The sequence below is a fragment of the Temnothorax longispinosus genome, chromosome 8, assembly GCF_030848805.1.
Source record: "Temnothorax longispinosus isolate EJ_2023e chromosome 8, Tlon_JGU_v1, whole genome shotgun sequence".
NCBI lineage: Eukaryota > Metazoa > Arthropoda > Insecta > Hymenoptera > Formicidae > Temnothorax > Temnothorax longispinosus.
Window position 1 is genome coordinate 20,293,395 of NC_092365.1, and position 12,780 is coordinate 20,306,174.

The 12,780-nt window shown below is 33.5% G+C and overlaps 1 protein-coding gene across 6 annotated transcripts in view; it reads right to left on the minus strand.

Annotated features, from left to right (window-relative positions):
- The window catches only part of LOC139817527 (zwei Ig domain protein zig-8), a 129,284-nt gene that overhangs the window by 65,582 nt on the left and 50,922 nt on the right, over positions 1–12,780 (minus strand). For all 6 annotated transcript variants that reach the window (XM_071785694.1, XM_071785698.1, XM_071785696.1 and 3 more), the window contains one exon: positions 5,014–5,227. In XM_071785694.1, coding sequence (XP_071641795.1) covers positions 5,014–5,227 — 214 coding nt within the window. The remainder of the gene's footprint in view (positions 1–5,013; positions 5,228–12,780) is intronic.

Genomic DNA, 12,780 nt, shown 5'->3' on the forward strand with positions numbered 1-12,780 from the left:
TACGGTGTACGTAGTAGTTCTTGTACGGCGTGCCTGAAAGGAAAAACGCAAAAAGAGTATTAAATTTAAATGTATTCCCCACAAGTTGACGTTCGAAAATTGTAAAAATGTTAAAAATTGTGAAAGTTATAGCACTTAACAAAAAGAAGTTGGCAAAAAGTTCATTGGCACAAAATTGTTAAGTGCTATAACTTTCACAATTTTTAACATTTTTACAATTTTCGAACGTCAACTTGTGGGGAATACATTTAAATTTAATACCCTTTTTGCGTTTTTCCTTTCAGGCACGCCGTACAGGAGCTACTACGTACACCGTAGTCGAGCGCGCGCGCGCGAAGAGATGGCTGATAACTCCTACATTTCTTAATATTTGTCCATATAAAAAATACTGTAAATGCACCTAAACATGTACTTCAATATCGTATACACCATGAACCGTTCATGGTCCATATAAATTGTCCATTGTCCATATAAAAAATATTGTAAATGCACCTAAACATGTATTTCAATATCGTACACACCATGATATATATATATATATATATATATATATATATATATAGAGAGAGAGAGAGAGAGAGAGAGAGAGAGAGAGAGAAAGATACACATATTTCTCTCTCTCCTTCTCTCGGTGCCAAAAGATCCACGCCAGGAATTCGTCGATGTAATTTCGCACGAGCGATAGAGCGACAGGTTGGAATTTGCGCAAGCGTTCTTTTGTCGTCGGCAATATTACTATGACGGATTCTTGGCTATGAACGCAGCCAAGCTATTTCACAGCGAATAAGAACGGATAAGAGATCGTATGATTATTATGGCGATCGATCATATTCGCCATTCAAACTTCGCACGCGAATAGGATATATAACACCAGAATCGATACTACAATTCTTTAATACCTTCTCCAGCACGATTGCTACAATCGCTCGTTTAAAAAGTGTAGCGTATAGTTCTAACATTTCAACAGCTTCTGATTCGAGAATCTATTATTGATGAAGAAATATGACGAAATATCGAAATATCACACTGGGCTAACGGAAAATTTAGTGCAATCCGCTCTCCACTCTAGTGAGAATTACGGCTTTTGGATACACTATAATGAGAATGGGGAAAAGGATCGAGAAGAACGAAGAAAGAAGAATCGACTGTTGGGGGAGTAAAGTAAACTTTTCTTTGTAAATAAACGTGACGGGTACCTGCAGACCGGTCGCGACTGTGTAATAAGACCTCGATAGCACCCGGTATTGGCAAGCCTTGATTTATTCCGGCCAACCGAGACGGGAGCGTCGGAACGTGTATGGTAAAGGAAAGCGGGTGGCGACCCGTAGTCGAGTACACGTATCCTTTCTTCTCCGGTCGCGAAAAGCGTGGGATTGCATAAGCTGCCGTTAGAATCCCTATATTCCCCGGCTCTCTCGACTTTATAACGGAACGTTCGTCTGCGAATGTGGTCGTCTTCGTCGTCGTCGTCGTCGTAGAAAGACCAATCCCAAAAATCCCGCGTCGCACGTACAACCCTCGAAAAGCGACGTTCCCGATCGACTTCGTTCCCGATCTAATCGCTTGAATATTCTTCCCGGCATGGCAGCCTCTCGGTAGTCGGATGCAATACATATCGCATCTATGCGAAAATTTCGCCATTTCTAAGCCACATCAGGATCGGCATATCCTTTCTTGGATATTAAGTGAATATAGAATGAAAGCCACGTTCGCGAAGAATGTGGTGCAATACGTAGCGCCCTAGCTTCTTCGCTGACAGGCGATCAATTAGATGATAGCATTAAAAAAGATACGAGGAAATTTTGAAATCTTCTTTATTGTTTTATTTTACAAGCGATCTTTCCATTTCGTATATTAACCGAAACGACGAAGAAACTCTCTCTCTCTGTCTCTTGTATTAATTTCGCGCTCTTTTTGTACTGGGCCGACATCAATCGATGGGCCATTATGGAAATCCGATTAGAATGTGGCCCGAGGCTCGTAAAATTCACAACGGCGAAGCTCAATGTAGACTGGCAGTGAAACGAGAGACTGGGTGCTGGCACAAGCAGTTTACGCCCTCGGAAAAGCCGCCATCGCTCGTGGAATTTAAGTTCCTAACTATTTGAACGTTTGCCAGAAATAAAGCCCCCCCGGACAGTGCCGTCGACCAGGAATTATTTCTTAAGTTCCGTAACGCAACTTTATTTCTGCGTAAGCGCGAGCCTGCTTGCCGATGTTGAAGCGGCATTTAAAGCCGCTATACCTAATAATGAACAACGCGTTGTCTTGGCTCGCGCGCGTGATAACATAAATAGCTCATCGGGAGAAAATGATGGTTTTTTTATTAATGGAAGGATAAGAACGAAAGAAAAGTAAAGTCGCGATAATAAATGATGCCTCTGCCTGTCGCAACTTTTACGGGTCATTATAGAAATCTTTGCACGCGCCGATAAGGGCAGAACGGCGAGTAAGCCAGATGTAGAAATGCGCGAGAGAAAATGAAAAAAAGGAAAGGAAAGGTCGGGAATTCTCGTTCGCTAACGAACGCATCGGTACGTTCTCAAAGGAAATCATTACTCGTGATTTTTTTTCCATTTGTTCAAGAACGAAGTAATAAATTGAGAAAAGTCGTGATACCGCGCAAGATTCGAAGCGAGAGTGCTACAAAGTTTTACGACGCGTAAATTATAGAATAAAAATATAAGGAATGCACATGAAAAGAGATTCGTATTAGAAAATCATATTGGCAAAGGGAACGAAAATATGTCTTGGTCAAGCTGTTCCAGCGTATTCCAAATCCAACTTCTCGAGAGATTCTTAATGTACAAAAGAGAGATCTTCACTAGCCATATCGATACTCGGCCGAAAGTTATGGAAAATGATACGTTTGAACGGACTTTATAACTTAAAACGAAAGCCGAACGATATGTAGGAGAATAATACACCGCAATCGTTCGTTCCACCAGTTGGGTCCGCGAAATATTCCGTTTATTTCACAGAACACAGAATTTATTTCAGCTCTGTACCTGGTATTTCGGTCAGGATATTTCATAACCCTCTATTGCAGCTACGGTGACTGAAAAATATTTCGATATCTGCATATCTATATTGATTTCATCTCTCGCGCTGCTATTTCTGTCTCTTTTCTACCCTCGTCTTCTCTCTATCTCTCCATCTTTCGCCACGTACTTCTTATCATCATGTTTCTTTTCCGATGTAGTGCAGTCTAACAAGCGCGCGCGATTTGTCAAATCGAGATTTTACCGGTATATGTACAAGACTACGGTAAAGTATGTATACGAAACTTTAAAATACATCTTATATCCAATTAAATATCTTCCTCCTTGCATATGTCAAAAGGTTTAACTATGTCCACCGTCGTACAGATAGATCCGATTATAATTGAGTTTTAAAAACTTTTTAAAAAAGTAGGAAAGAACAAGTTTTCTTGTATCGACCAATAAAGACGCGAAACTTAACTATCTGCTGAAAAAAGGAATAGCGCATTTCTGAAAAGAGTAAATTTTGAAGCGCTCGTCATCGTAAATTTATACTTTGCGACATACGTCACTCATGCTCGTGATACCGTAATTAATTTACAGTTATTCTGTGTGTATAAATATATATTTTATATATATATATATATATATATATATATATATATATATATATATATATATAATAGCTCTTATTCAAATATATAAATTTTGAAACTGCAAGTGTTCCAAGTTCTCTTTTCAGCGTGCGCCGGTCTCATTAATCTCGGCCGAACTATTCGCTCAACTATACGTACTGAGGAGCTAAAACCGTCAGGCTATAGAGATATCATCGGACGTTGTAGATGAAAGCCCGAATTTGATCTTCAAAGTGTCTATTAGTCTTACGTCCGTTATTAATCAAATATAGCTGACAACCGCGATATTGCCCGCTATCAATCAATCATTGATAGTCGGCCGAGTCAGTCACGAATTATCCGGTGCAAGCCGGTTATGCATAGATGATAGATGATAATGAGCTTACTACGCGTTAGAACAAGTTACACTACGGTTATTGAAGTTAAATATCCTACGCACTGCAACTAAAGTAAGACAATGTTGTAACCGGAGCATAGTTCGACGTATTTCTGTATTCTTGATTTTGTTCAACGTACGTGCAACTCGTATATCAGAGACTGGCGCGCAACTACATTCTCAATAATAAAAGAAAAATACGGACACGCGCGAACGGAAAAAGAGCGAAAGGGTGGGACAAGGGAAAGGGATACGAGTAAGGGATGGGACTCCAATTAAGTGGCGTGGGACGTGGGTGTCACGAGAACATCGTTACAGCATCGAGATCGCCATTATGCCACGAAGAGGACGACCCTAACGACGTGGCTACCGTGATTTATGGTCCAGCGAAAACGCGCCACGGGAGTCACATGGATTATGTATCTACAAAGAGCGACTTTCTACTTTAGCGGTACTTTATAAGAGTAGATTAAGAGAATAATGCACACACATGGCCTTTCATCTTTACCATTAGCATAATTAGCATAATTAGTCCTCTCTCGCGTTAAAATGCGAATACCTATGAATTTACGCGATCCCGAAATAAACGTCACAGCGATTATACCAAAAATAGAAAGCTTCGCGAATGATACAAGAATTACAACATAATTGATGATACAAGGGTATCTCCGCATATTCTCATTATTGAATTGTTTAAGCGCGATCTGGAATTATTTTAACAAAAATTGTTTAACACTCGATTTTAAATAATCTTCTAGTTTGTCGACAAATCTAATATACCTACATAATAATAATATATCTTTTCGTATTTTGACTTTTAATATCCGTAGTTTCCGGTAATAGGGACGCGCGGTTTCAAGACGACCTGTACAAACACGGTGATTTAGGAGCCGCAATGCAGTCATCAGATCAAAGTGCATATCGTTAGTATAGTAGTAGGAAATAGCAGCTCCTGATTGCTTCGAGGTTGCCAAGTCCCGGATGGTCAGATGAACACACGCGCAATGACGCGCTCACTTACCTGACACCGCTAGATGGACAGTTCTGATTAATGGTGGATGGGCGCTGACTTGACACTCGTAAAGGCCGGCATCGCGTTCCGTAGCGGAGCGCAGAAGCAATCGCCAGTCATTAGGCTTCTCAAAGGCCAGGGAGAATCTCGAGTCGCTCGCGTACGTGTCGAGGCCAATGGTGAGTAAATGAAGCTCCTCTCCCCGTCTACGCACCCAGGATACCTGTAATGAAAAAGAAGAGAGCAGCGTATGACGCGGTCCATCAGAACTTTCCCCGCGAAACTTTTAATTAAAGAATTGAGTAAAATAATAAGGGATGTAGGAAAGCATTTTCTTCTTTTCCATTAACAGTTAGTTAAAGTAATAAAATAGAAAACACATATTTCTATCGACACGTTCTTCCCCTGGTCAGCTGCTGGTGACCTCCGAAAATTATTAACTCCAGACTCCGGAAAGTCGCTACTCGCTTCTGAACTTTACACGCGATGTACAAGCGGGTGCAGACAAGGCATATTTATAACGCGGTCGACTTTCGTGAGTGAACGTATAAAAGTAGTCTTGTTCCTTTCGCGAAAGAATGAGAGAGAGAGAGAGAGCGAGAGAGAGAGAGTGCCAAGAACACTTTGCATAAATCATGCACATCGAAGCTAATGGAACAGTGTGCCATAAAAATACGACCGTATTGCCCGTAAATCAGAGTAAGTTATGCCGTTAACTGCTGTTATCTGACGCGAATATATGTCCGCATTTTAAAACCGATTGTATCGTTCCCCATTCATTAAATTACGAATGGAAGCTTTATGCGCAAAAGAGTTCTGACAGCTTCGATAAACTTAGTCAAGCAGATAAACTCACAAGATGTTTTTGGCATTAATTCCTTTTGTCGTGCCAAGACAGAAAAGTAATCAATGAACATTTTAAAAAAGTTTAAAAAAATCACGCCACGTGCACATGTTCGACAAAAAAAATGTGCGGAAAATATTGTATTAATATGTATTTTAATAAAATAGAAAATACTTAAAAAAAAACATATTAATAAATATTTTATATACATATAATTTTTTATGCATTTAAACCTGTTTTTTAATAAAAGTTATGATTTTAAACATTTGCGTCAACTGGGAATAAAAAGCTTATGTAAAGCATAAAATTAAATTCAGTCACAGTTTCATGCTTCAATATCCAATAAAATACATATAAATATTGTATATTTTGCGCTTATGAATATGTATCTATATAACTATATATTTTAATATAATCGAATCTGTAATATACATTTTTTCAGATGGAAGAATTTTTAAAGGCATAATAAGAAAGCATGATCCATATTAAGTTTATAACATATGTATGTATCAAGGAAATAGTTTTTATTAAAAGTAAAAAAAATTTAATAGGAAAAACTTGACCCTGTATAACAATCCATGGTGTAATATCCTGACTGCCATAAAAATTGTTGGACTGGAAAAAAATTATTATTAATAACCAGATATTGACGTCCTTTTTACTTTTTTGAAAAGATAATTTTACAAAGCTACATTTTTCTGGTACAAAGTGTGATAAAGAAACTAATTAATGAGAATCCTATGTAAAATCTCGCGCATCGATCAACATATTCTGATGATTAATATGACTGTAATTAATTGACATTTGTATTTTATTTTCATAAAATTGCGTAATTTATGAAAATTATGCATTTTAATTTCCTCGAAATGCAAAAATTTGGCTTTAAAGTAATAATAATAAATTATTTTTTTCCATCAAATGAACCAAATAAACAGTATTTAATGTACTACAGCCCAGGAATTGATTTAAAATGCAAAAAATAAAATATTTACACAAATTTATTTTGTAATAAGTTAAACATTTTTCGAGATAACTAGCGTTCAGTTTTGGTGTTTGTTTTTACAAATATTGTATAGAACGCTGGCTATCACGCGATTATTTGCACCCGATGTTCGAACAAGCTGATTTTTCCGTTTCACGCGTTCATTTTTTATTTACGACTATCAATGTATTCAATTAATTTCTTCCTCTTATCACTAATCGATCACTAATTTGCTATTAAATTACTACTAATGTATCGGGGTGACGATATATTAAAGCAGATATTTTGCACGATTTATTTTTTTTAAATAAAAATATTATCATTGAAAATAGGAATTTTTTTATATTTCAAATAATTATTCTTTCTTTAACGATGCTTAACGATGCTCGAAAACATGTTCGCAACGCGCTTTAAACTTTTCACCAATATAAATGTAATTTGTCCACAGCTATAATAACTTTTTACGTTTAAAAAGCGTGAAATAACAAATAAATCAGATAATATCAATAACAGAATGCTGTACGTGATTTATTATGTAAACATTTATTAATAATGTTTTCTATGCTTTGGTAGAATTAAACATTGTGCACGATTAATATTGCCGAATTGCCGAACAAAGTTCGATGTCGTACAAAGGTACGTAAAGTTACACAATAAATATAAAATGTATACGATATGCATGTTTATATTTTAAATTTGTTGTTCGTGCATATTTTTTATGATATTATATACATTTCCATTGGGAATTGTATATCATTTTAATACTTATAATGTGCGTATAATTGTATATAACTTTTTACTGTACGCGAAATTATATTTGAATAATGAATGGCATAATAAATCAACAATTTAATTTTCATGATTTGTTAAAATCATACAAAAGGCATCTCTTGATATATTAAAATTATATAATTTTATTTTTCTCGAATTCAAGACTTTTTGGTTCAAAGTAACAATAACAATAATTTACGCGTATCTTTTCCAGCAAATAAAATATATTTTCCTCTTCGATTATTAGATTTAATGTGCAACAATAGCATATTCGAAATTAGTTTGAAATACAAGAATATATTCGAGATATTCGCTGCATATATCTTTTTTAAATGAAATTAAATACATTTTCATTGAAAATCACATAATTCTGACATTTGTGTATATAAATGTAATTTTACATAACTTCTCTACAGTGCACGAAATCATATTTGAATGATTAGTGATTGCAATAAATTGACAATTCTCACGAATTAAAATCACGAAAGAAATCTCCTGATATATTAAAGTTGCATACATCAATTTTTTCAATTATCAAAAAAATATTTTTTGGCACAAAGTAACGATAATAATCCGATTTACATATCTCTTCCAAAAACAAATAAGACAGATTGTTAGATTCAACGTGCAACGATAGGCATATTTATCGAAATTAGTTTGGAACGTAAGAATTTATTCGTGATAATTTTATTTTATAAGGTATAGTAAAGATTATACATATTAGGTATCTCAATATGAAACAAGAATTAATTCCGAAATATTAAATACTGTGCGACAACGAAAATTAGTTCAGTAGATAAGAATTTATTTATTCACGGTACGAAATATTAAATATTATTACAAAATATTAAATATTTCGAGATAATGATAGCTTTGGCCTTGGTATTTGTTTTTAGTTTTTACAGTGTGCGACGCGCGGTCTTGGCCTTTTGTTACATACACAAAGTTACAAAGTTACCATTTGCAAACCGACACTCGAAAGGTCGTACACCACCGCTTAGTTTACAAAACGATCGTTGCGCTATCGTTCCCATCCCGACACTCGAACCGACAGGCAGCCGCTCCGTGCGTATTATTATTACATTTCGAAATATGATCCAATAAGAACAAGAAGAATATCACAGAATATAATAACGAATTCGATTGGATGCACTCAGTGCGCACTGGTGCACATTAAAGCCGTCGCGCACAAATCAACGTAAAGTGTATGTTTAATATAAACGGGTTAAATCACGATTCAATATTCTTTATCGTACTATTTGGTAAAATATGTATTGGACATTTTATCGATCGAGGTATTTGCATTTTACTTTAAAGATTAGAGGTTAAATCAGTGTGCAATGGTTTTAATATGCACCAGTGCGCACTGAGAGTGCATTCAATCGAATTCGCTATTAGAAACACAATATCATCGTTCTCTGTTGATCACATCGGATTACTCATCTACGCGATTGATAAAATCTTACGATTCACACGATTCACGACTTATGTTATCTTGCGCGATTTATTCAAACGAATCATAGCGGGAGAAAAATCAGAATTTTAAATTAATGTTTTATCACGACTTGCAACGATTATTTCTTGAAGAAATTCGAATGCATCCTGCGTCACGCTTCGGATTGTATATCAATTTGGAAGTAATTTGCTTATCGCTTTCGCATCCAGAGCACGGAGTATTTCGCGAATTGTTCGATTAATGTGACGGAGTATCCGGCTCGCGTGATTTAAATAACGAAAAACTGTGATACATCGATTGTTTGATAGCTCTTGTATCCCGCGGAATTTACGTCCGTATTATATCACAAGTGTGTATATCTCGATTATATATTTTTGGACGGTTCGCTTGCACTTCAATTGGCTGCTGATTCGACTCGCGTTGTATTTGCGCGGTTTCGATACGAAATTGTCGACGTTCGGATATCCCGGCGAATCGTTGAATTTATGTAGCAGAAGGTAAAGCGTTTGTTAGTTATCTCGAAAGTGTCTCAGAAAGTATCGCGATTATGATAATCAATTCACTGTGGATCGCGTTTCCGCAAAGGATTCTCCATGAATGCGGAACGAAGGAAGCGATACGAAGACGAAGCCTTGGAGGCATCGGGTTCATTGGCAGAGTGTCGTATCGGTGAGTATCTTTTTCTTTTAAAGTGAGGTAACGGATCGGTGAACATTATAGTCAAATGTATCATTCCACAGATCCGTTGCCTTAAAATGGATGGGCTAAAACAAATTATTGTACGTCTATTCATTGCGCATATAAAAATGCACATATAAAGCTCACAGATTAAAGATAATAATTATCGTATTATTGATCGATTTGGTCACTTATACGTTTTAAAGTCTACGCAATAAAGTGATAATATTACCTGGAGCACGCACACATACACACACACAACAAACTATTTAAAACGTACAGCAAATATTCATTTATAGGAACAAATAAACAGAAAAGTAAAAATATATATATTTAACGTAGAGAGCTGAAATTTCGTTGTATACTTGGCGAAAAGTGATATCGTGATAAAAATAGTAACGTAGCCATTTTCGCAAAAGAAAAATTATCTTTAAATGATAAAGATACTTAATATATGTCTTTACACTTTTTATCAAACAGACTCTATGCGCAGACAAGATTTTCAGGTAATGCGATTAAGAGGATGTTATAAGGGTACAATATATATACATTAATTCTAATATCATTGCATTGTAATCGATTAAATTTTTTAATCCAATGCTTCAGTAAATAGTGAAAAATAAAAAAATATATAATAAAACTGCAAGTAAGTTAATAAAATGTTGAATATAATAAAAACAAAGAATATTTTTTAAATATAAATATAAAACTTTTATTTAACTTTATTTCTTTTATAATCTTCATATCTCTTCGATGAAGAATTGGAGCAAAATAATTATTATACCGTACACATTTAAATAAAGAAGTAATAAATAAAGTCATAAATGGTATCATCTATAGAATAGAAAATCAATGTTGAAATGTTTAAGTATGTTATTTTATTTTATTTCTCTTTCCCAAACATCTTTCAAATAACAGAAAAGTATATGTTTGTTCCGCCAATAAGTGATTAACAAGAAAAACTCTATTTTTAATCAACAACATTTGGCAATGTCGTGACAATTCGACCATTGGTTTTGGTCGGATTAATCGTCACGTTTCGACCATGGATTTTGGTCAATTTAGAAAAGACCAAAACCCATAGTCGAAACGTGACGATTAATCCGACCAAAACCAATGGTCGAATTGTCACGACATTGCCAAATGTTGTTGATTAACAATAGAGTTTTTCCTATTTTTCAAATAAAGTTTAAAGTTTGCATTTAGTCTGTCTTCCAGACAGACATTTAGTCTTCCTAAATATTATATAAATTTTAGTATAAAAAAGAAACATAGAAATCTTTTTTATCTGTTTAAATTATTAAACACATATAGAAAACAGGAGAATAAATTTTATGTGGTATTGTATGTTATAATTAATTTAATTTAAAATGATTATTACTTTATTCTTATAATGCGCGCCAATTTTAATCTGATTTTTTAATTCTATAATATGCCAATTTTAATCTCATATAATTTATCTATATTTATTTATTTGATCATTTGGCTTTATGCATATAATCTGAAATAAAAGTATAAATATAACCCAATAAATATTTAATCGCGGTATAATATTTTTGTATGAATTTTTTTATATATGTAGATTATTTTGGGAATAATATATTATATGTCAGTATCATTAAAATACTTAATATTAAAATAATTCTTAATGTATCATATTGGAGAAAATTTTAGTAATATATTCTTATTATAATACAATATTTATATCAACATGATAAATCATAAACATGTCACAAAGAATAAAAAATTAATCACAATAGATTAATATTATACGGGAGATTATTGGTTTGGGATTTCATGTCATTTTCTATCGAACATCATCAATAATATTAATTGTGCATAATAATGATAATAATAATAATAATTGTGATTGAATATTACTGAGTAACAGATCCAAACTTCATTTAACTTATGAGCTTTCCTGTTGATTTGTAATTTGTCATTTTTGTCACGTCATCAGTACTTTATCATATTTTAGTACGTTCGTTCTTTTCATGCTATAAATTGCCATATTAATAAGCCACGAATCAATATCAGATATAAACAATATATTTATACTATTTATCGGCCAACGTTGATTCTATTCTAAACAGTAATTTCGATATTTATCTCGTGATATAAAAAAATATTCGACCAATTATAAGCTATTTGATTTGGATTAAAAAATACTAGAAAGTTTGTTAAAAATATTCGGTTGGTTACAAAACATTTGAAAATATTTTAGTTTATAAAAATAATCAATTGAAATATAATATATGCAATATTTAATTGCTTACGTTTAACGTTTTATTTTATTTTTTGTTATATGTTGAGATAGTCAACATATTAAATTTATTTTTGTTTTAAAAATATAACATATTAAACCACTATAGTAACATTTACTTACTCGGTAAATATAACATATTACTTCTATATTTTACCCCTATTTTCGCTATTGTGCATCAAGTCAGTGAGTGATGAATTATTATAAGGGATAATTTTACATATACATATCATATACCTAGATGTATATGTATATGCATCAATTTAATAATGTGATATAAAAATGTTGCAGATAATAGCATTCCATATATCCGGTGCCTAAAACAGATGGATTAGAACAAATTAAGATAAGTATTTAATCCTGGATCTTTATTATTTGGCTTATTGAGAGCATTTATTTATTGATTTAACGTACGCGAAGATGTAACTCGCACGCTGTATACAAAGGCAAAATTTTTTGGAAAATTGGGAATACCTTCAGGACATAATTGAATATTATTCATTAATAATTATGTTAATTAATAATATTATTTGAGCAATAGACTCAGATACATCAATATTTCTTAAATTTTCGTGCATATTTCAAAAAATATATATAATGTATAATTTTATAAAGAAAAATAAAGAAAACGCAGAACATAATAGATAAAATGAAACTATATGACAATTTTAATATTAACATTTTTTAAATTTAATATTACTGAAGTTCACTCATGGTATCCAAATCTCATAAACGACAAAGAAAAAGAATAAAAGATTTTTATATTTTTATGCTTCTTCTCT